This window comes from Alosa alosa, chromosome 9 (assembly GCF_017589495.1).
Source record: "Alosa alosa isolate M-15738 ecotype Scorff River chromosome 9, AALO_Geno_1.1, whole genome shotgun sequence".
Lineage (NCBI taxonomy): Eukaryota > Metazoa > Chordata > Actinopteri > Clupeiformes > Clupeidae > Alosa > Alosa alosa.
In genome coordinates this window covers 3,061,591-3,083,148 of record NC_063197.1, presented here as the reverse complement: position 1 = coordinate 3,083,148, position 21,558 = coordinate 3,061,591, and the positions used below count along the sequence as shown (strand labels likewise).

The window sequence follows — 21,558 nt, the reverse complement described above, 5'->3', positions numbered from 1 at the left end:
AATGGTGCTTTGAGGAGAGGGAATGTGTGCATGTGTGTGTGTGTGTGCCTGTGTGTGTGTGTGTCTGTGTGTACAGTACGTATGTTTGCGTGTGTGTGTCCATGCATGTGTGTATGTCCTTGTGTCTGTGTGTGCCTGTGTGTAGTGTCTGCATTTGTGCCGGTGGTCAGGAGGTTTTGGGGTTCAGGAGGCCTTGGCGGCTCTTGGGTGAGTGCCAGGCTCCGTCTCCTGCGGAATTTGACTTCCAACCTCTGCTGCCGGCTGGAGGAAGGTGAGAGGCTTCTCTCCTAAATGGATACATCCTCTCGCAATCACTGGGCCCTGCTGGGACTGTCCTCGCTCCAAATCCAAGCCATCCACCGGCTCACAGTGCTCCCACTTGACTCCTAATTGCTTCCATGTCTTTTGTTCTCCCCCTTCTCCTTCTCCTGCAGCTTCTCCTCTATCAGTCTGACTGCGCTGTGCTCGCGCTCATCCAGCCCACTCTTGCTCATCTTCACTTATGGAGACCACTGATCTCTTGTACTTCTGTGCTTTTTGGTTACTTTAATTTTGATATGCCGTAAAATAGATGATTCTGATATCATACCTACAATGTATAAAATGTACATAGAGCTTTATCTGTATGTCACCTTGTATTAAGAAAAACAATTCTATCCATTATCCTGTGTGTCATAATCCACATGTGTAAATGTATATCGATTATATATGAAAATATGAAGAAGTGAGCGGGCTGAAGCCCTTTCTGGTGTGTTGTCCGTGGGGTAGCAAAGTGCAGAGCAGTCTGTGTGTGTGTGTATGTGTGGCGTGTTGTCCGTATACCGTAGGGTAGCGAAGTGCAGAGCAGTCTGTGTGTGTGTGTGTGGCGTGTTGTCCGTATACCGTAGGGTAGCGTAGTGCAGAGTGTGTGTGTGTGTGTGTGTGTGCGCGTGGTGCTGCAGGTACTGGGGCAGGTGCTTGGGCCTGAAATGTGAGCTGTATGTGGGAGAGCTGGCCTGATGGTCGACTGGGAACATTAACGATCCAGATTAGGTGTCCGGACACAGAGTGCCTACACTCCACACTCCATGCATCCTCTCCCCTCGGCTGCGCCGCTCACTATACATTCCCCACCAAAACCAGACACCACATCGCTTTTGCTCATCCAAACAAATAGTTTACAAAAGAAAGAAAGAAAGAAACAATAGTAGTTGATTGGGAGTAGGAGAATAGAAGAGGAGATGAGCTTTAAACAATGGGGCTGATGAGTCTAGCCTTGGAGCTTGTAAATGAGCACTAGAAGGGTTTGGTCCAGCTGGAAGCTGTTGTGTGACCCGTGCGCAAACTCTGGCCGCTGTTCATCCCGCAGTGTAGCTGGACCGACTCTTCGAAACCATGTGCACACAGTCTGTCAGACAGGTCCCAATCACGCTCTAAGCAAACGCTGCAGTGTTGGCTACCCCCTACTGGTGTGGCAGGGAAATGGAACTTGGAATTATTGGAAATATAGGTCAAAAGGACTAAGCGATTCTAGGTAAAATGAAGCAAGCTTTTCTCTTTTTTCATTGTTTTCAGCTTCAGTCAGCAGTGCTTTTTAGAGACAGAATGCTCCTCTAAAGACAAACAAACAATTTTTTTGCACCAAGCTGTAGTAGAATATTGGGAGAATTTGACAACGTTATCAGGTGACCTTTACATGGCCAACTCTCTCCTCCAGACATCACAAACTCCGCTGCCACGGAAACCTTTGCCAGATGGCGTCCTCGGTTCGGATGATGTCGCATGATTTCCTCTGGTGCCAGGGCTACCCCTGCCCCCCCCCACCCCCCCCATGGAATGGTGTCAGGTGGACACTGTAAAGAGGTGCGAGGGATAGCTTTTCACCTGCTCCTTCAGCAGGAGCCCCCTGCTGTGTGCAAGCTGTTCTCTTGCAGCACTCCCCCCAAAGAAGGACCTTGTGCCCTGACGCACCTGTCCTCTGCGCCCATGTCTCTTTAGCTATGTTGTCTCAGGGCCTCTGAGAATCAGGGAACAGCAACAGAAATATAAGCCTCTTGGCTTTTTTGCTTACAACATAAACCAGATGCTGATGTCCTAACAAGAAGTTAGACAGTTCGGGAGAGACTACGACTTTCACCACTGTTTTTTTCAAAGCCTCATCTATCTTTGTTCTGTGTCTTGTTTAGCTGAGCAGCATTTTAGTTTTCCAGTGGAGTGGAGGTGTTATTTAGGAGGTAGGCCAAGGCTGCTGGAGGACCTGAACCGCTCTGTGAGCCAGACACACGTGCACGACTCGGCCTGAGCGAGGGGGCTGAGGAAGGGTGGGCAGGGCTAGTCATTGTTTGATATCTCAACAGGACTGTAGCTAATAAAACTAAACTGGACCTGAGGGGAGGCAGCTGAACTTCCTGTAGCGCTTATATTTATTTATTCAGAGGGTCCGTTTCAGGTCTCCAGAGTGGCCTGGTAAACAAAGATCTCTCCTCCGCGCCAGATTGCCTATTTTGCCGGTATTTATTTATAATTCCCTGAAACCACTTTGCGTTGCAACCCGATAGCTTTGCTAGCTCGTGAAAAAAGTGGACTTTGTGGGGAATCTGTTTAAAGGTATAAAAAAGAAAAGAAATACTCCTCTGTCCCTCTTTTTTGCTTTTCCCTTCCTCTAATTCCGGCCCTTGGCCACTCACGCAAATAAATACCTTTCTACTTAAACATACAGTGGGTAATTAATTTGTCCCATCTGTTCTCTTCTTTGCATCACTTCCATGACACAGAAGTTTCCGAAACAGATTTGGCTTGTATTGCGTTGATAACTGGGACACTCTGAAGAGAGCCAGAGAGCAGAAAATGAAAAATAAATCAAATAAATGATGAGCATTCAGTGTCAAACCTGCGCCAACAAATAGGTGTATATTTTCAGCGCTTTTTCACTGACATATGTTTGGGGTCATTGAAGCCTGAATGCAAGAAAAGTTAAAACTGTTAATGCCTTCTCCATATTCATGAGATCATCTCCAAAAATGCCCTGTTCATTATAATGTGTTGGTGCAGGGGACTATTCAGTGTCCTGAATTTCATCCTACATACCACTCAGATGAGACACACTGTACATACTGTGTCCCGTGTACACTCTCCAGATTTTGCTATTGTTTTGCCTCTCTTGCAAACAGATGAATTGCATGTGATCCCTGCATATCTCTTGAGAACTGCCAGATTTAACAGACAGTTGTTGCTTGTTGCTGGAACATCTGGTCAGCCGAATGAGGATTTGTCTCTATTCCCTTGGCGCAACTGAATGGATGTTATAATTGTTATATTTAGGGGAAAAGTTTTTTTGAGAACTTGATTTAACCTTGAAAAACACTTTTTGGAAACTGGCCCCCAGGCTTGTTGCAACATTCCCTGATCATGACAGGAAAGATGCTTGGAACACACTGTCTAAAGGACAGAGATCTGGTCATTAATACTTTAAACCAAAAAGAACTGTGGCAGTAATGGGGGCTCTCAAACAATGACCAGTAATCATTTCAATCCTGTTGAAGAAGACTAACACTAGTTAAGCACTACAGATTTTTCCTGAGTGACTCTGATAATGTAATAGCCCAGATTTGTTGCATCATTAGTCTTGACGCAGATGCTCTGCTCCCCTGGTATTTGTAGTGTTGAATACCTCAGCAGAAGCAATGCTGAAACGGTAAGAGTTTACCTTTGATGTCTTTTTGACATTGATGTTAGCTTACATTATATTAAGTGCTCAAATGTGTGCTGCGCTGTTCTACTTAGGTGGTAGCAGACGCTCTGGAATAGTGCTGTATGTAAAGACTGTTTGTGCCATAAACATTCAGGGAGGTTTTTGAAACCCACAGGCATCACAGCAGCCAGATATTACTGGAGGCATCATAAACATTAATAATACCCTTTAGTGTAAATATTTCAGTCTACCCATACATTTTCCATACATTAAACCAGAATATACTGAACCCGCAATCAGGCCTGTCATCTGTAAAACATATTGAGGGATTACCTGGAATGATTAATTCAACATTGTTCTGTACCTCTTATGCTTGTGGAGAAAGTCAGCACCTTGGTTTTATGGCTACCCCTGCTGGTGGTTTGGTTTAGTGAGTTCTTCTTGCTTCACTTTAATTTCAGACATTGAGCAATGTCTCACCTTTGGTTTGGCATTTATTTAGCATGTGAATAAGATCTGTGAAACAGAAGGAAAACAAATAATGTGAGGCCTTAAACCCATGACGCCATTGACAGTCAACTGTGACCTCTAACTGCTTTGTTTTTGAGTCACAGCAGTTGTGCCTCGGACTACTCGTTGAGGTGATGTACAAGCACATGAGCTGTCCACTCTTCAGGTGTGGTTCAAACCAAGTCAATTCAGGGCTGCCACTGGCGTGTCCACTGCTACACTTACTTCATGCAGTTGGTATCAAATGCTACAGAGTGTTCTGCAAGTGGAGTTGCTTTCACGCCATGTCTGTTAAATCTAAGCTTCATTTTTGACCGATTTAGATTCCAGCTCCAGTTGTAATGTGTAAAACATCTGTAATTCCACTTTTGAGAGTCTGAGAGTCATTTGAGTGTGCTAATGTACACACAGTTGGCCTATATGGCCAGAAATTGAAGGTAATTTAGTCAGCCTGAGAAATAGATTGCACAGATCACTGGGGGAGAGAGAAAGAGAACCCCCTGCCCCCAAACATCAGTCTGCTATAAACCATCAGCTCACTGATTAATTCAGTCTGTGCAAAGTTAGTTTAATACAGGGACTGAGCTCTGTGGATTTGATACTCACAGACCTAACAATTGTGTCGTGATAACATGAGTGTTTCCTATCGCCAGGTCAGACTTCTTTTAGGGAAGTCAAGATGGACAAGATTGACTGGTGCCAGAAGTCTCAGTGCACAGTGCACAGGGCACTTCCTACATGTCTGCTCCTTTTTCCATTTCTGCAGCACATGGGCAGATAATCCTGCACCATTCAGGTCATTCGCTGCTCACTTTCATTCGCTCATTCGCTGCTCCTTTTCTCCAGAATGCGGAGACTGTTCTGGTCAGTATCTGTGTGATTGAGTGCGACTGTACGGTGGTATTCCCACCCCTGCGTGCTCTCCCAGGTCAGGGAAGGGTCCAGAGAAGGGGAGCGCTACTGGGGCTTAGCAGGAGGCCGATGGCCTAACCAGGATGTGACTGATGGCTCTGGGCTGACAGATGGCCCTATGGCTCCGTCAGATGGACCACATCCTTCACTGATTCCCTAGCCCTGTCAGAAACAACACATACAGTACACATCACACACACACACACACACACACAGACACACACACACAGACACACACACACACACACACACACACACACACACACACACACACACACACACACACACAGAGAACACAATATAAACACATACAGACAGTCACAGTACAGGGTACACCATCCTTAAAATATCACCCCACCCTCAAACACACACACACACACACACACAGATATATATATATATATATATATATATATATATATATATACACAGTGACTTCTCTCTCATGGACACACACACACACACACCACCCTCATTTCAATTAAGCCCATTTCATCAGGAATTTGTCTGCCATCATTGACAATTTTGAAGTGAACCCCTATAACAGCCCTCACACTGTTAGGCCAGCATTTATTGGGTGGCAGAAAAGCATCCAGACCAACCTGCATCTAATAAGCATTGATGCCAGTGAAGCTGATGATACAGAGATAATGTTGCAGCTGGCAGAGACCCAACAGGGCCATTAAGAGGTGGTGGCCTGGGGTTGGACGTGGCCTGGGTTTGGATGTGAGCTGGGTTTGGACGTGGCCTGGGTTTGGATGTGGTCTGGGTTTGGACGTGGTCTGGGTTTGGACGTGGTCTGGGTTTGTGGGGTGTTTTCTTTAGCAGCCTGCCTCCAGGGCCTCGTGGTCCACCGCTCGCTCGCCTGAGAGTGCTGATACAGTGAGACGGCTTGAAAAAAGGGAGTTTGACTGAAAGCGAAGGGAAAAAAGAAAAGCAGGAGGTCCATGTGGCGTTCATTAAGTTGCGCGGAAATAAGCAGTGACCCTCCTTCCCCCTGCCCCCCCCCCCACGCCCACCCCCACCCCCGCCTCTCAGGAGGGCACTTCCAGTCATGATGTACTGCAGAGAATGAGGTACAGCTTAGCTAAGGTGGTTGGCAAAGAGCGTGATACCCCTGTGTATGTGGGTGGGATGACTGTGTATAGTGTGTATTTGTATGCGTATGTGGTCTATCACTTGGTTTCTGAGCTGCCTTAGGTCGTACACTTATACCATTATCGTTAAATATATTCTCCATGTGCAGCACGTACACACACACACACATAACATTCTTGCAACATTCACTTTGGCTCTGTGGCTTTATATCTGAGGGTGGGTGCTCAATTGAATGGATGGATAAACCAAACATAAAGCTCGTAAAGAGAAAACGCTTTTCAGGCATAAGAGTATCTGACAACGCCATGCTCGAAACAGCCATTACTTATCTACATAATCAGACACTACTCTGCTCAAGTACAGATTAATTACACACACACACACAAACACACACACACACACACACACACACACACACACACACACACACCCTGTTGCACCTGTCTAGACACCTTGCTGAGACATTAGTGAATGATGGCTGTGTTTGTCCCACTTCTCCTGGCGGCATCTCTCATCTTGAGCTGTGGCTGCTGCAGGCCTCACCCCTGCCATGTTAATCAGTCACTTGTCATGGGAGGCTCCTCCGCGGGCTCAATCAGTCTTGTCAGGACCAAGCGCAAGTCCTAATTGAGGGGGCAGTTGCCTTGAAAAGGAGATAAGGTGAGTAAGCTGTTGGAAATGGAAAACAGTGTTGACAGATTTCTGAACGCCGTGATCAATGGAATCATGGTAGTGGCCCACTCTCTATTCTCAGTATTAAACAGAACATTTTCATAGGCACTTAGTGTGTGAAATGTGATGTCTGAAGATTGAAATAGCACATAACACTGGTTAGCTGCATTATCTATGTAGAGGCTCATGGATCGCCAGATTCCTCTGTTTGAAATACAGGACAGGGGCTCCACTCTCCCCACTCATATCTTGATTGATTTTATTGATCCTGATTTGTCCTGACAAGCCTTTTGGCTATTTCTGCATAACTGAGGCTGATCCTCAAATGATTGGCTATGTAAAAGATTCTCATTCATATGTGAGGAAGGAATGCATTCAGACAAAATATGTTTTTCTTTAGAAGTTGGGACACTAAAAAAGTGCTGAAAAAGTAGACCTATGCAGACGACTTAATTACAGCTAGTCAAATACCTGCAAGATTCTTTTCAAAATGTATCAAAATTCATTCATCAGATGATCACAGGACATGAGACAATGGGCAGACGAAAAAGAGCAGCAAAGGGGAGGTGGAGAAGGCAAGAGAGAGAGAATCAGCAGCTTAAGTGTAACAGTCTGGAATATTATTAGAATTCCTCTGCGCCTGGGACCACATCTGTTTTCTGAGCCTGCTGTCTTTTCTTTCAAAACCAATTTTGCTGCAACTGTAATCAGTGTGGGTTTATGGCAGAAGCTGGACAACCTTTTGCTGACCCTGCAAGTGTACTAAGGTCTGTCCAGGAAAATGGGGATGACCAGGAATGTTCACTACAGGAAGGCAGAAAAAATGGCCTCATATTCACTGAGCTTACATAGTGTATTTCAAATAGTCACTTACCATAGAAAAATGACTTGTGTGAAGCATGTTAGGAGTTGCCAGTACTGTAGAGTGAATGTAGAGTTGGTAAGCATTGTTCAGTGTAAGGGTTAGTTGTAATGTTGCTGGTGTGAAGACGTTTACTTTCCTACATCATTTCCTAGTGGGAACTGTAGTACTGTAATTTCTTGGGATGTCCATTAGAGGGAGACAGAGGTCCTAAACTTCAGCAGCATCAGCAGAATCCACAGAATTGTTGTGTTGTTGCTGTTAATAATAATAATAATAATAATAATAATAATAATAATAATAATAATAATAATTGTGCTTTGTAACATAATATAACTGGCCCATAGTTCTTCCTGTTAACAAACAGTACAGTACATCATCATGAAAATCAATTCTGAATTTTACATTTGTATTATATGAATAATTACATAATAATTTATAGTATTATTATTTATAATTTAGTATAAAATTTATATTATTAAATATATATTTACAAATCCTACTACAATGTGTTTGCAAAAATCAGAATTAGCACAAGCAGTCATTTTAAGAAAGACAGACAAATATCCAACTCTATTTTCCTCTTACACTTTCCCTCCAAAAATGACTAGGAGGAGTCCTGTGTATATGGCAAATGAAGTTGTTAAGAACAAGGAAGAAAGGAGAGAGAGAGAGAGAGAGAGAGAGAGAGAGAGAGAGCATACAAAGAGGATTTGGTTCTTGCTTTTCATTCCTTTTTTTTCTCAGAGATGAGGGATGTTTGCCAGTTGCTTGCTTTGACACAAGCACATGTTGTGAGAAGATAGTGCACCCACAACAAAGCCTGCCTTGAGCCTAGGAAAGGGGCACAAGCTCCCTTGGCAAGGCCAGCGCTCTCTCCCTCCTTGGCACTGTCGCCCCGAGTTAGTCACACCACAGGAGAGGACCCCCAAATAGGCTGCCAGTCTCATGGATGATGGGGAGAGGCACAATGCCCTGGCACTACCAATCCCCCCATGATCAGGCACATGAAAGGCTAATGATCACACACGGTCACACAGTCACACACACTCTCTCTCTCACACACACACACACACACATATAAATAAATGTATATAAGGACATTTACTCTATACACAAACATTCAGGGAAAGAGAAATCATGAAGTCATACTCAAATAATTTTAGCAGCGGCTCACAGTTAAGGACTGGTCTTAGAGCCACCATGAGAGTCAGCTAATGAAAGGTCATCATTTGATATACTGTGAAATGCCAACACCACTTCTGATGGCTGACACACAGCTAAATTGATTCAACATTTTGTCAGTCTGCTACACACGCATTTTGAAAATACTTCAATTATTTTCCAATTCTGTGTTATGTGCATTGTATCAGCACTCTCCTGGCATCCAGGTGCGTTGTGCATTTCACTTTGGAGCTGTCTGATACATTGGTAAGATGCACAATTATTGAATGTGGTTTCATTTTGTTTGTACAGTGGTCAACACATTGGGTAATGTTTCAGAGTTAATCTACTAGAGATTTTTTAGAGCTCTTGCAATCCACACCCTAAGCAGCCAACACATATTATACTCACCTGTGCAGTCTCTCTCTTTCTCCCTCTCACTCTCTGTCTCACACACACACACACACACACACACACCAGCTGTGCCCACTGGAGTCTGGGTGCGTTCCACTTGCTGACGAATCTCTGCACTGAGCAGGTGTAATTAACAGATCCATGAGGGAGCCTCCATTTAGTTCATTTCCTCCCAGTCACCTGTCAGTTACCACATGATAACTGAGTCCCTGCTACAGGGCTGAGGGGAGTGTGTGTGTGTGTGTGTGTGTGTGTGAAAGAGAGAGAGAGAGAGAGAGAGAGAGAGAGAGAGAGAGAGAGAGAGAGAGAGAGAGTGTTTTTCCTCATCCAGCTGCTGCTCTTTTTTCTTTATGCAGACAACAGCTGTCAGGTGCCTCATATTGCTTTGTGTTGTGCATTGAGGGGAGGCTGGGTTGCTTTGTACATCTGTTTATCTGTGTTTATCTGTGTTCATGTGTTTGTGTTTGTGTTTGTTTGCGCCTGTATCAGACACTTTCACTCTTTGTTTCCTTCATCAGCACAGCTGCTTACGGGAGCGGAACACATCTAGAGCCCCATAACAGTAGCCAGGCTCTGTTTCTCCATCCCTTATTTTACATTCAGACCTGTCTCTGTACCCCACACACACACACATACAAACAAACTATCTTTGTCTGTTTGTCTTACCAACACTCATAAGCACAGATATGTAATGAATTTCAAGCGTAGTAATAGTATGCTCCTGGCAGTCTTTGCCAGTCTGTCTCTCGCCTGCTCCACAAGCAGTGAGGAGGTGCTGGGCTCTAAGATGGGGGATGGGGGTGAGTGTTGTGGGCTATGGCCAGCATATGCCTGGCTATTCCAACAGCTTGCACATGTACCAAACTTGCCTTGAGGTATTTTTTTTTTGTTTTTGGGGGGGGGGGGTGGACTCTGCACAATATCTTGGTTTGGTTTTCACCAAATATGGTTAGTATGGATCGAAGTGTGAGTGTGTTGTGTGTGTGTGTGTGTGTGTGTGTGTGTGTGTGTGTGTGTGTGTGTGTGTGTGTGTGTGTTTGTGTGTGTGTGTGCAATTTAGGGTGTGTATGGGAAATCTGCTGTCTATTTGTCTCAACGTGAAAATGTATGTACATAAGAACTGTGTTTGTTGACAGCTGTGTCCTTATACAACACACACACACACACACACACTTAAGAGATAATGGAATATGTTTACTACATCAAGTGCATCATGAAGTAAGTTCAGTTTGAAGGATTCTACAAAAAGGAAGTAGTAGGATTTTGTGATACTATCGGAAACATTACTCCAGACCCATATTAGAAACAAAATTATTTTGAGATGCTAGAAACATACTGCAAATGAACCCAATGGTAAAACCCTACATTATGACACTTTAAAATCATAGGACAATATAGCTAAATAACGGGAAAATGCTAGACGAAGAGTTATTTTTGGTTTGTGTGTGTGCGGCACGGCACCCCAGTGCTGTGCATTTGTGAATGGGGGCGTATTCTTGACATGACTCAGAGCAAACTGGCACTATGAGCCAGGCAGGCCGTTAGCTGGCATTGAACCAGCTGTAGCCTTGGCACCTCTCTGGCAGCAGGTGGAGCCCAGTGGCCTCCAAGCCCCCCACCCCCCTTTACCCTCCCTCATCTTTCACGCCTGTCCTACCCACTCACAGCCAATGAGAGCCCATTCACTGGGACTAGACACACATGCAATAGCTCTCTATCGATCGCTATCAGCTGTGGCAGTATGTGTCTCCTGTTTTTTGGACTGCCATTATATAACCGTAATGTTGTAGTGTCATTGATGCTGTAGAGCTCCAACACAATGAGCCACACGTGAATTTAAAACACCCTTGCCACCAGGCCACAGTGTGAGAGCATAGCTGTTCCTTTAGGATTTTTGGTTACTGTTTAATGAGAAGGAGGGGCTAACGCTAGCGCTAACCTGAGCACCATTGTGAGAGTGGCGTGTGGGCCTGCCCAGGCTGCTTGGCTCATTGGTGGCAAAGCACAATAGTGGCCCGCGGTAAGCAGATCCGCAGATGTAGCGCTTGTTTATTCATAAGGAAGGGACATTTGATGTGTGTGTGTGTGTGTGTGTGTGTGTGTGTGTGTGAAGGCCACAGGCATGCTGCCACAGAACTGGATAGTGTAATTACCCCCAGGCTAGCCACTGTTCTGAAGCTCGCAGGACCCCATCCACTTCAACCCGCATACAAACTACTACACATCACATGCATGTTTCACAAAGCTTCCAGGGCAGGGATTTGTACAGTGTTTGTTAATATGAGTATATAGGTGTGCATTTGAGTGTGTGTGCGTGTGTGCATGTGAGTGTGTGTGTGTGTGTGTGTGTGTGTGTGTGTGTGTGTGTCTGCAAAACTGAGAGAAAGGAGCATTTAAACACATTACTAACACATAGTCTACAAATGCAGATTGTGGATGTACCTGAGCTGCTTAGATGAAAGGCATCTGTAGGTTATTTTGTTTCACTGCAGTAATTTCTCCCATGGTATTTCTGTATTTTTTGTCTTTTGATGGTCCCAAAATTCTGAATAATCTGCTTCAAAAGTGTGCCCTCTTGTGTTATCTCACTGCAATTTCACAGATTTTGCTCTACACACCAATGCATTTTTAGGATACTCATCTTTTCCAGGTGAAACAATATTTCACAGATAATTCACACAGAGTGTTTATCAAATGTTACTGTTTTAAGCAACCTAAGTTTATTTTAGACTTCACTACTTTAGTTTTTGTTTTTTTCAGAATGGTCTGAAATGCTCTTGGTTGACATAGCCATAATCCATTAAACAACAACAACAACAAAAAAAACAAGATGAGTTGTGTGGTGAACAGTGGTATTGTTTTATAATAATAATAATAATAATAATAATAATAATAATAATAATAATATTGTTGTTGTTATTGTTATTACTGCTGTGAATTATGAGAATGGTTCTTACTATCATTGTTTTTGTTTGTTACCACACAATAATCACTTTATGACAGACTTTAGAAACTTTATCAAAATAATCAAAATGTAGTAAAATTGTTAAGGCTGAAGAGTTGTTCAATGATGTGTTTTTCATCCGTTCCATCTGGTTTCTCTTCCATAGAAGAAAAATGTTTCTTCAAGTTCTGTTGGCGCACGAGTTTGTCTGAGCTGTAATTTCAAAGTATTACCTCTAGATGGACTCTCGACCTAGCCTACATATTCCTTGGATGTGTTCCTGGCAAGATTAATTGTATTCGTACTGGTGTGAATGATAATCATATTGATTCTTCCGTATAGAAAAAAATGTGACCTTCTAAAAACATTGTTTCGTTTAAAATATTACAATAATGCTGATTGGATTAATGCTATCGTGATATGTAATGTATTGCTTTATTGGCCATGCATTGGGCTATTATTATTATTATTATTATTATTATTAGGCTATTATTATTGCAGTTCAAATAATTATTTCTGCTACACTGAATTATCCTGAACAATTTAGTTAAAGTTCGTATAGCCTATACTATGCATGGAGTCTTATTCATGTAGGTTATATTAATTACAGCCAGGCTCTAAAATATTTTCTCTAGGAAATAACCCAAACTCTTTAGAATTGTTTCCTCTACTATTTTCCCATCCCTATTGGCAGCTTCCTTTCTCAGCCTGTTAAGCGTTATATAGCCCAATTCACATTTACAGAAAAAACGGGAAACATAACATTTCTTTAAAATCGGCAATTCATTACATTCCCCTTTTAGGCTACAGTTTGCTTGTTTGATGACTAACACGTTCAATTTCCTCTCACATCGAAAGTAGCCCAAAGATGTGCAAAGAATCTGCATTGTGTCATTTGGCTGTAAGTTCGTATAGGGGAGTTGCCTAGTCGATAAATCAGATATGTCTGAACTTTTTAAAATCAATAAGGGGAAATCATTTATTTGTTGTTTTCATATTTATTATTTATTCATTTCTGTTGTGGTGCGGTGAGGGTGAGGGGCATAAGCTCTATCTCCATGTGTAGATTGGCAGAACTGGCTGCACATTTGACGATTAAACTAATTGCCACTGCATCTATACATACTTTATCAAATTTCACATCACTATGAGTATATGAACCATGCAACCGAACCTGTCGTTCTTGCCTTTCTTAGTAAATTTCATGATAACGTCCCACGTGTAGCCTACAATTGTTAAGCACCCTCACATGTACCACATTATGACATAGTGCTCAGAAAATTTATTGGCCTATCTCTCCTCTCACATCGTCAATTCGCATGAACTACATTCAAGAACACATTGGGGTAATATTATGAAGGCTAATGTCATTTTTGGTGGAAAATTATAGTGCCTTTTATAAGCAGATAGTAGTCTATGTGATGTGTTGTCACTGTGTGTAGGCTAGTTTACTCAGCAGAGTTTGTTTGACATAGGCCTATTTAATTTTCACAATCTGTTTCTATCATCTTTTTTCATTTCTGTAACCTAACCTCTATTAAGAGTAGCCAATTGGCTAATTATAATTTCTCAGGCTTTTAAAATACTATACATATTTCCACTCCACCAATAACAGCAAATGTAAATGCTTTGCTTTTGACAGGTTAGCTAGACTAACATTTGAAATGACGTTCAACTTAGGTTATATGCTTATTATGGCATTAAAATGGCTTTATCAACGTGACTTCCCTCGCATATTTATCACACAACCACATTAGAGGGATACTTGGCACAAGTTGGCAGTGCGCATCGGTTGTTTCGGCGGTTTGTGGCGGACGTGTGATTTGTCTTTTCATCGCATCACTGCCATTTGCAAACTTGATAATTCGCCCCCGGAACATCTTTGTGTCTCATTATAGAAATGCGAGGTGTCTATACAATCTTATTCTTATTCTTATTTTTTTCTGTCGCAACAGGACTGGTAAGTAGGATAGCCATTATACTCAGACTGTCATTGGCAATTTAGTCCTCGTTTTCCCCGATCTCTAAACCCACTGACAGTTTCTAATGTTGGAGGAGTGTCTTTTTCCAAATTAACCTTACTTCGCCGACGTTGTCTCGGGCGCAATGATTAGCCTAATTGTTTATGGCAGGGTCCTAAAATTTGAACCTCACCTTGAACCTTGAGGATATCCTATTCTCTTTCAGTATTGTAAGTAGCCTAATAGTTTTTCTTCGTTTTTACGACCTTTACAACACCAGGCAATCTACCTTCATCTTCAACACTGCTTTAGAAAGTCCTGGCAAGATTGCTTTAACGCCCCCATGTTTTTGTAAAACAAGGCAGAAATTTGAGCCAAGACGTCCCTTATGAGCCGCAACATAAGACACCGAGGTGTCCTGGCCAATACCTAGTAGGCCAACACAATGTAGGCTATTATTTTTTGGAGTGCATAGTTGAGCTTACTATTCATTGTTGTAGGTGCAGTTATATCTAGCAATGGTAATTGCAAAATTGAAGTTCTCCAACCATTTATTAAGTTGCGCGTTTCATGATTAGGTAAGCTCATACACAGGTTTAATGGCCTATTTGTGATAGATCAAAACTAGCCCCATGTCCAATAACAGGCATTAGCTTGTTTGGTACCATGACCATAATTAGCCTAGTCACCTTTATGACATTGGTTTACTTATGGTGTGTCGTTTGATGGATGCTCGACTGGTTAAGCGCACATAACACAGGCCTTGACACCATTCAGTAAAACCAACTATTGTCTTTAAAACTAACAAGAGGCATACCACTTGAGAAGTAGGCTAGCCTACCCCTAGAGTAGCACTATTTTAAGTCTTGAGTTTAGGTGGCGCACAATGAGATACAGCTGATCCAGAAGTATTGGTCCTTCCAACGAGAAAGGTCAATCATGCAAATATGCGTTAAAGGCTTGCTTCCCCAACGATTGTTCTTGACTAACAAACACCAGATTGATCGGAACTCCATTTGCTGATCCATCAGGTGATCTCTTCGGAAACGGTACTGTCATTCCCGTGGTGCTGTTCAGTTATTGGGTGCTGAAAAGTAATAACCTACTATTTTACCAATGCTAACATTACGCATAGCAATGTGTTTGTCGACGTGACGTGAGTGTCCACACCTACTCATAACAAGGCTGATAGAAATCGGAGAAAGTAAAGCCTCCAAAGTTTATGTAGTATGTGGTCAGGTTAAATGTGGACTTTTTTTCCATTATTAATGTTTGCCAATACTGGTTCCATACCTTTATTTCAACATTCCAGTTCATCAGTCCAGCTGAAATAAGTAAAAAGTGCACATTACATTATCGTACCATGACTTTATCTTAGTTGCATTGCTTTAACCCTAATTTAGTTACTCCTAATGCTTAGTTTATGGCTTCCCTGTGATTGTGATTTTTAAAACCGTTGGCTGCACAGTTTTATGCTTTCCCCCTTTAAAATAATCATGTGTGAAATAAGGTTGCTATCTTTATTTGTAATGTACGGATGCTATCCATGTCTCGTCAGTCGGATTGTGCAAGGTCTCCGCAGCCTCCCCCTTTCGGACAAGCGGTGGACGGCGATGCGTACGCGCGGTCCTGCCGCATAGTGCTTGGTAGAAGCTGGCAAGAGGGGAATACGTTTCCTGTGGAGAAGCAGAACGCAGCCAGGGGTCTGTGAGCCACAAGATACAGCGCTGATTTGCTAGTATGACTTCAGGAGGGGAGGACTTGGCGAGGGAGAGGTGGCTTGTAGTCGCCGCTGGTGTAGACTACTGCGTGGTAATGCAAATTGCAGCGATTGCGGACATAAACAAGGGGAGTCGCTGAATCGATTGCAACTTCTGTCCTGAGTCTAACATACCAAGCCAAGACAGTCAGAGAGAGTCTCGTCAGCCAGCCAGATCTGTCCCGCTTGGATCGCTGTCAAGTATCAAGGAATGAAGAGAAAAGCGCCTATTACTTTTCGGAATGAAACAAGCTTATTAATTTGATCAACCCGCCTCTTAATTTTTAATTTCATACTAAGTCTTCTAGGTATCTGATATGTTCATCAGGGACATGAAGTTCTAATAGACTACTTTTTCATCATAAAACAAGGCTTGCTGAAATGAAGCACTTCGTCTCAACATTTTAAAGTTTAGCCACGTACTTTATGCAATGGTACGTGCACATTCCTACACTAAGTTCCTTATATTATACCTGATTGTATACAGAAAGATGCGTACATGCTCTGTTGTAATTTTGTGATAAGCTACCTTGCCTTCTGCCTATCCGCTTCTACCAGCGATAAACCTTGCAGATGTTACGCCAATGCAGATACTGAGAGGCATCGTGAAATTGCACGTATAATACTTCCTCTATTACCCCTGGATGATGTAGTACTGTGCAGTGATGAAATAACCTATTGCTAAATAGTAAAAGTACTCTGTATCGTTAGACTGTGTTTGGGTTCTGTAGAGTGCCCGAGTCGTTGCAATTAGCTACATTCCTGGACATTCATAGTGACGTGATTTTTGTCCAATAAAATAATCGTTAGCTTTAAAACCATGGGCTTCGCCCAATCAGAAAAGAGCCTTTGCATGCTACTAGGGACGAGGGAAGGTCGGACTTTGCCATTTCAGCAGGTTAGTGTGAGATGCAAACAGAGATGCACTCCAACGAAGACTTTGGCAAACTTAGCCTGGGCTTTTTAATAGGTGCCATTTTATTTATTTTAAGAAGCTGTTCATGGAGTATGCATGCCACATCATAATGCTTCGCTGTATTATATTTACTTTACAACTGGCCATTCTTATAATCGTAACTGCCTCTCTTATTTACTTGTTTTTAGAAAAGAACATGGTGTGTGGATAAATATTGGAGCTGTTCCACTGTTATTTGACAATATACTTTCATTTCTGGTTCTTAATAAGTAGGCTATCTATTGTTGCCCCCCCAGAATCAGCACTCAGCTAATGCGCTCAAACATCCAGGTGGTTGGCTTTGTCAACGAGAGTGTTTAGTTATGCCCAGACTCACCGCTTGTTCAAGAGGTGGAAAGGGGCTGGACAACAGAAGGGACGACTCTGGGACGGAGGTCGCTACCCTGGACACTGCCTAGGGGGCGCTCAGTTGACTTGTTTCTTACGGTTATTAACCAGAGGGTGGCCAAAATAATGTTGATTATCAAACGTCTCAATAGGTTCTAAATTGTCTTTCAATGGCTAATCAGCTACATGTTATGTTTCTGTGATATGGAAATTTGATAGCATATTATTCTGCATATTATGTTTGTTCCTATTCATGTAGTCCTTTCTTGGATAGGCTGCCATATGGTAGGCTTTCCTTACTAAACCATCCATTTAGACTCAATATCATCTTCTACAGCATAAGCGGTCCCTTCAAAAGCAATACTTGTTGCCTGAAAAGCTTTGGTACCATTTTTTTTTTCATCTCTGGGAAGATGGTGAAATGGGCCTATTTTCTATAAAACCTTCATATTCATTGATTCTAAAAATCTTCATATTCATACATGTATGGTAGAAGTGGTTTGGTTATAATAGCCCTATTAATCAAGAACAATCTTAGCTGAACCATATGCATTTCTACTCATTTGACTGGAAAGTAGATTACCAAGTTAGGAGGTTAGCAGGGCACTCACTGTTGCATATAATGCCTGATTATATGACCAATGGGTAATCGTATAAATGTGCCCCGACAGACGTTATGCAATTCAGAGCGCCTTGCAATATCTACTTTCCGTAAAATTACAGCATGTTTACCAACAAGTCTTATATCTGTTTACCATGCTGTATTCGAGAAACACATAAGCTACCTTTTTCACCTGTCTGTTTACTGTGTCCCTGTAAACTTGCTTTGCTACGTTTGCACACCTAGACCGCAGCACTACATATTTTTGGTTTGAGAATGACCCTGAAGGCTAAAAGCCAGTTGGCCAGACGAAGTAGTTTGAACCTACAAAATTAGTTCCATGCTACAGACTAGCCCAAGCGTGTGCTCCGTTTCGCTCTGTGCGCCGTCTTGGGTGTATGAAGTGTGGTCTGTAAGGATATTCAGCTGCTCTGTTGCGAAGCACGGTCACACAGTAGGCTACTCTTCTCACCTGCAATAATCCACGAGTTAAATAAACACTATTTAATAACCGTTAGGTCTAAGAGACAACATGACGAGACAAAGCCTACAAACTGTGATTCCTGATTCGAGCACTCTAATATTTGCGTCCTGCTCTGGACGGTCCGACAGTCTCTTTCAAAAATGAACTTAAAGGAACAAACCACGATACCCTCTTACTGATAGACTCTATGGTTTCTATGTTAAATTGGTAATAATGAGCTGTTTTAGTAGCTTGGTATTAGTCTCACACATTCTAAACATTGGTCTATCTTTCAAGACACCGCGGGGCTAGCTGGCGGAGCTACGATGAGCAAAGAGTTTGTCCTCCGGGCACAGTGGGTAAAAGTGAACTGTAGCCGGACGGGACTCGGTGAGGCGACAGTGTCGTCTCTGCTCTGTGTTGAATTGAATGGACACAGTTCGTCTGCTTCATTTCTTTTAATCTCAGGTTGAAATAAACAGGATTTACCAGTGGAGTGCCAGTTTTACCAGACTCAACTATCTTGATTTCAAGGATTTTAGCATTTTCCCGAGCCGTAGCCTACCCAGTCTTCCTCGTGCGTAAATCCGATAGACTGTGGACTCCACGGTAAAGCCAGACCACATGCCTGCAATGCTTTCGGCTGGTGTGAACGTTCGAGTCGACCCTGAAGAGGAATGCTGTGCAGTTAATTTCAGAGTTTTTCCTAAAGAATCCAGAAGAATCCTTCACTGACAGTCGCTTTTTCAAATATGGGAGAAAGCCACCGCTCAGCGATTAAGTAGTTTCCTGCACCTTGCTTTGCCTAAAATTCTGCACATTTACCGGAACAGCTCTGTGTCGGGACTTTTCTTAAGTTGATCATGCCACTGATGAAAGTTACTCCCACTCCAGAGAAGGGGACTGCTCTGCGACTTTAACTGCAGAGCACAGTAAATATGTGCGGAGAGTGGAAGCTGTAACTCGAGGCGGGGTTAAGGTTCAGCTCTATGGAGCGGTGAAGCGTTGGTTGCAGTTCGTAGAGTTGGAAATGTGAAAGCAAGAAGCAGGCTTTAATTTTTTCCCTCTCTCCCTTCTCTCTGTCTCTCTTTTTTTCTTTTCATACACACGGACACAACCATCACGCGTACACGGACACACATAGAGTCTTCATACACCCCCACACATACACAAGCACACATACACACACTCACACACATCAGCACATACATAAACACGCTGACTTGTAACAGTTATCCAAACATACACTCATACCTCACAAATTCAAGATAAAACACCAGATATGTATTCGCCGCTATGTCTAACACAGGTAAGTGAGCTTTTTGTATGTATTTAACCTTATTTGTTGCATTTCTGCGTTCTCTGTCGTCGGGGCGGGACTGGCAATGTGAGGCTAACGTTGCTTAAGACAAGTAACTTTGTGTGCTGCGGCCGTTCCAGGTCTGACAGAGCCATCTGAACTAACTACCACATGGCGGATGGCGACCGCCTGGTACTGTACAGTACATGCAGCCTGTGTTTGTAAATCTGTGAACTCTTGTTTCTGACTATGGGCTTCGGCAAACAGCAGTTTTGTTCATGACTTGGTCATTGGTGCATGTAAACCTATAGCCTACACGTTTAAAGAGAAGGAGGACAAGAACAGTTAATAGGAAGACAGTAGTTTATCTCTAATGCAAGTTCCATGCCCTCGATGTAAACGTTTGTTTCATGCCACACTTACGGTATCAACAATTATGGTGCTGTTATATCTAAACATAGCGCAGTACACACGTTCTCGTTTGTGACACTCGTTATTGATCTATTGACATGATTAGTTGCTTACCAGCATTTTGCCTGATTTGAACAGTAATATGTCCAGTGCTCTTCGCTTCGATTTTGCTTAAGAGCTGTTAGAATAACGGTGCAATTGATAAGCACCGAGACGTCGTCAAAAGTCTTTGAGGAGTGGGAGTTTCAACTTTTTCCCAAACCAGTGTTAGTTCAGCTTCAGTTCAAAGTCTGTAGACTACTTTGTTTTATTTTTTATTCTTTGCAAAAATACATTACATGTCAGTAGGAAGACAGTTTCTCGTGTAGCAAAGCGTATTTCATTCCCAACTTTCTAATCCTTGGAAATATACAGCTATTGTGCAACGCCTTTGATAATGCCCGTTTTGGATGCACAGTTTGACATTAGACCAGTCAAGACATAATTCAGTCACATATTTATGCAAGAATTGAACATTTTTGTAATGGTCAGTGTGTGTTTAACTTTGCAATATCAATTAGGTCAGCTATCTGGGTCTCCAACTTGCCCGGCTTTTCCAGCAGAGTGTCAGGAGTTCGAAGCACATCTGGTTTAGGCCTCCGTCGCATTTTAACAGAATAAAAATATTTTGAGACACTTTAAGTGTGTAAAATGTAAAGTGTTTGGTTAAGAAGGGAAAGCTTGTGGCAGCGTTTGGTGAAGGCGCAGCAGTTTTCTGCCGAGTTCTATAGAATGGACGGGCGCGGGGGTTAGATGAGGTGACAGCTGCGGCCACATTAGTTGTAAAAATAAACAAATAATTTTCAGTTGCGTTCCATTGATCAGTACTTCTTATACAACATTAAATTAATTACAAGTTGCATCTGTATGTCACGTACTACCTCATTGTAATGCATTTGTCAGTTCTAACTGAAAAAGAGTGTGCATCACTATTTAAATCATATAGCAGTTAGGCAGTTAAAATCCTTTTTTGCATAATATCTATCTTGCCCTAGTCCTGTCACACATAATTGCACACCACTGGATTCCTTACATAGTTTTAGTGTAGAATAAAGTAATCTTGGAATAAGTCAATAATTATGCATCAGATAATGTGTATGACTAAACACCAAATTATATGTACTGTATTAAATTCACAGGCATCTGTCAAATCACCTTTTCAGCTGCTCAACTAAAACATGTGAAACATGTCAATAAGAAAGTAAAAAGAAAAGATGCTGCACGAATTAGGCGTTTGAATGATGTGTGATGAAGGCTATGTAAGGTATAATGAGCTAAAATAAGCAATTTCAAACAAACTCTATATCTGTATTTTATAAACCTTGGGTATTGATTTGCAGTTTGTTTTCATTTTAGGGTTATTGATTGATTGCAACGTGTTTATAATTCATAGTTTACATTTACATCAAAACGCTGAATAATTAGACCCATACATTTCTTGCCTCTCAACCTGACTTTTTGCATAGTCCAAATTT

General features: G+C 42.3%; 1 protein-coding gene and 1 long non-coding RNA gene across 6 annotated transcripts in view; one reads left to right on the top strand and one right to left on the bottom strand.

Moving 5' to 3' along the window:
- Window positions 1-4,146: 4,146 nt before the first annotated feature.
- On the bottom strand, window positions 4,147-19,000 carry LOC125300182. 5 transcript variants are annotated; one of them, XR_007194526.1, is made up of 5 exons: window positions 18,899-19,000; window positions 7,737-7,982; window positions 6,631-6,833; window positions 5,695-6,003; window positions 4,147-5,254 (listed from the first exon to the last, which is right to left on the bottom strand). It is a non-coding gene; the product is annotated as an uncharacterized LOC125300182 (long non-coding RNA). The 5 variants fall into 5 exon arrangements; XR_007194524.1 differs by having other exon boundaries at window positions 6,631-7,982; XR_007194525.1 differs by having other exon boundaries at window positions 6,643-7,982.
- nfia (nuclear factor I/A) overlaps window positions 18,672-21,558 on the top strand; it is a 111,886-nt gene continuing 108,999 nt past the window's right edge. The window contains 1 exon segment of the mRNA XM_048251871.1: window positions 18,672-19,642. Coding sequence (XP_048107828.1) covers window positions 19,616-19,642 — 27 coding nt within the window. The 5' untranslated portion in view covers window positions 18,672-19,615.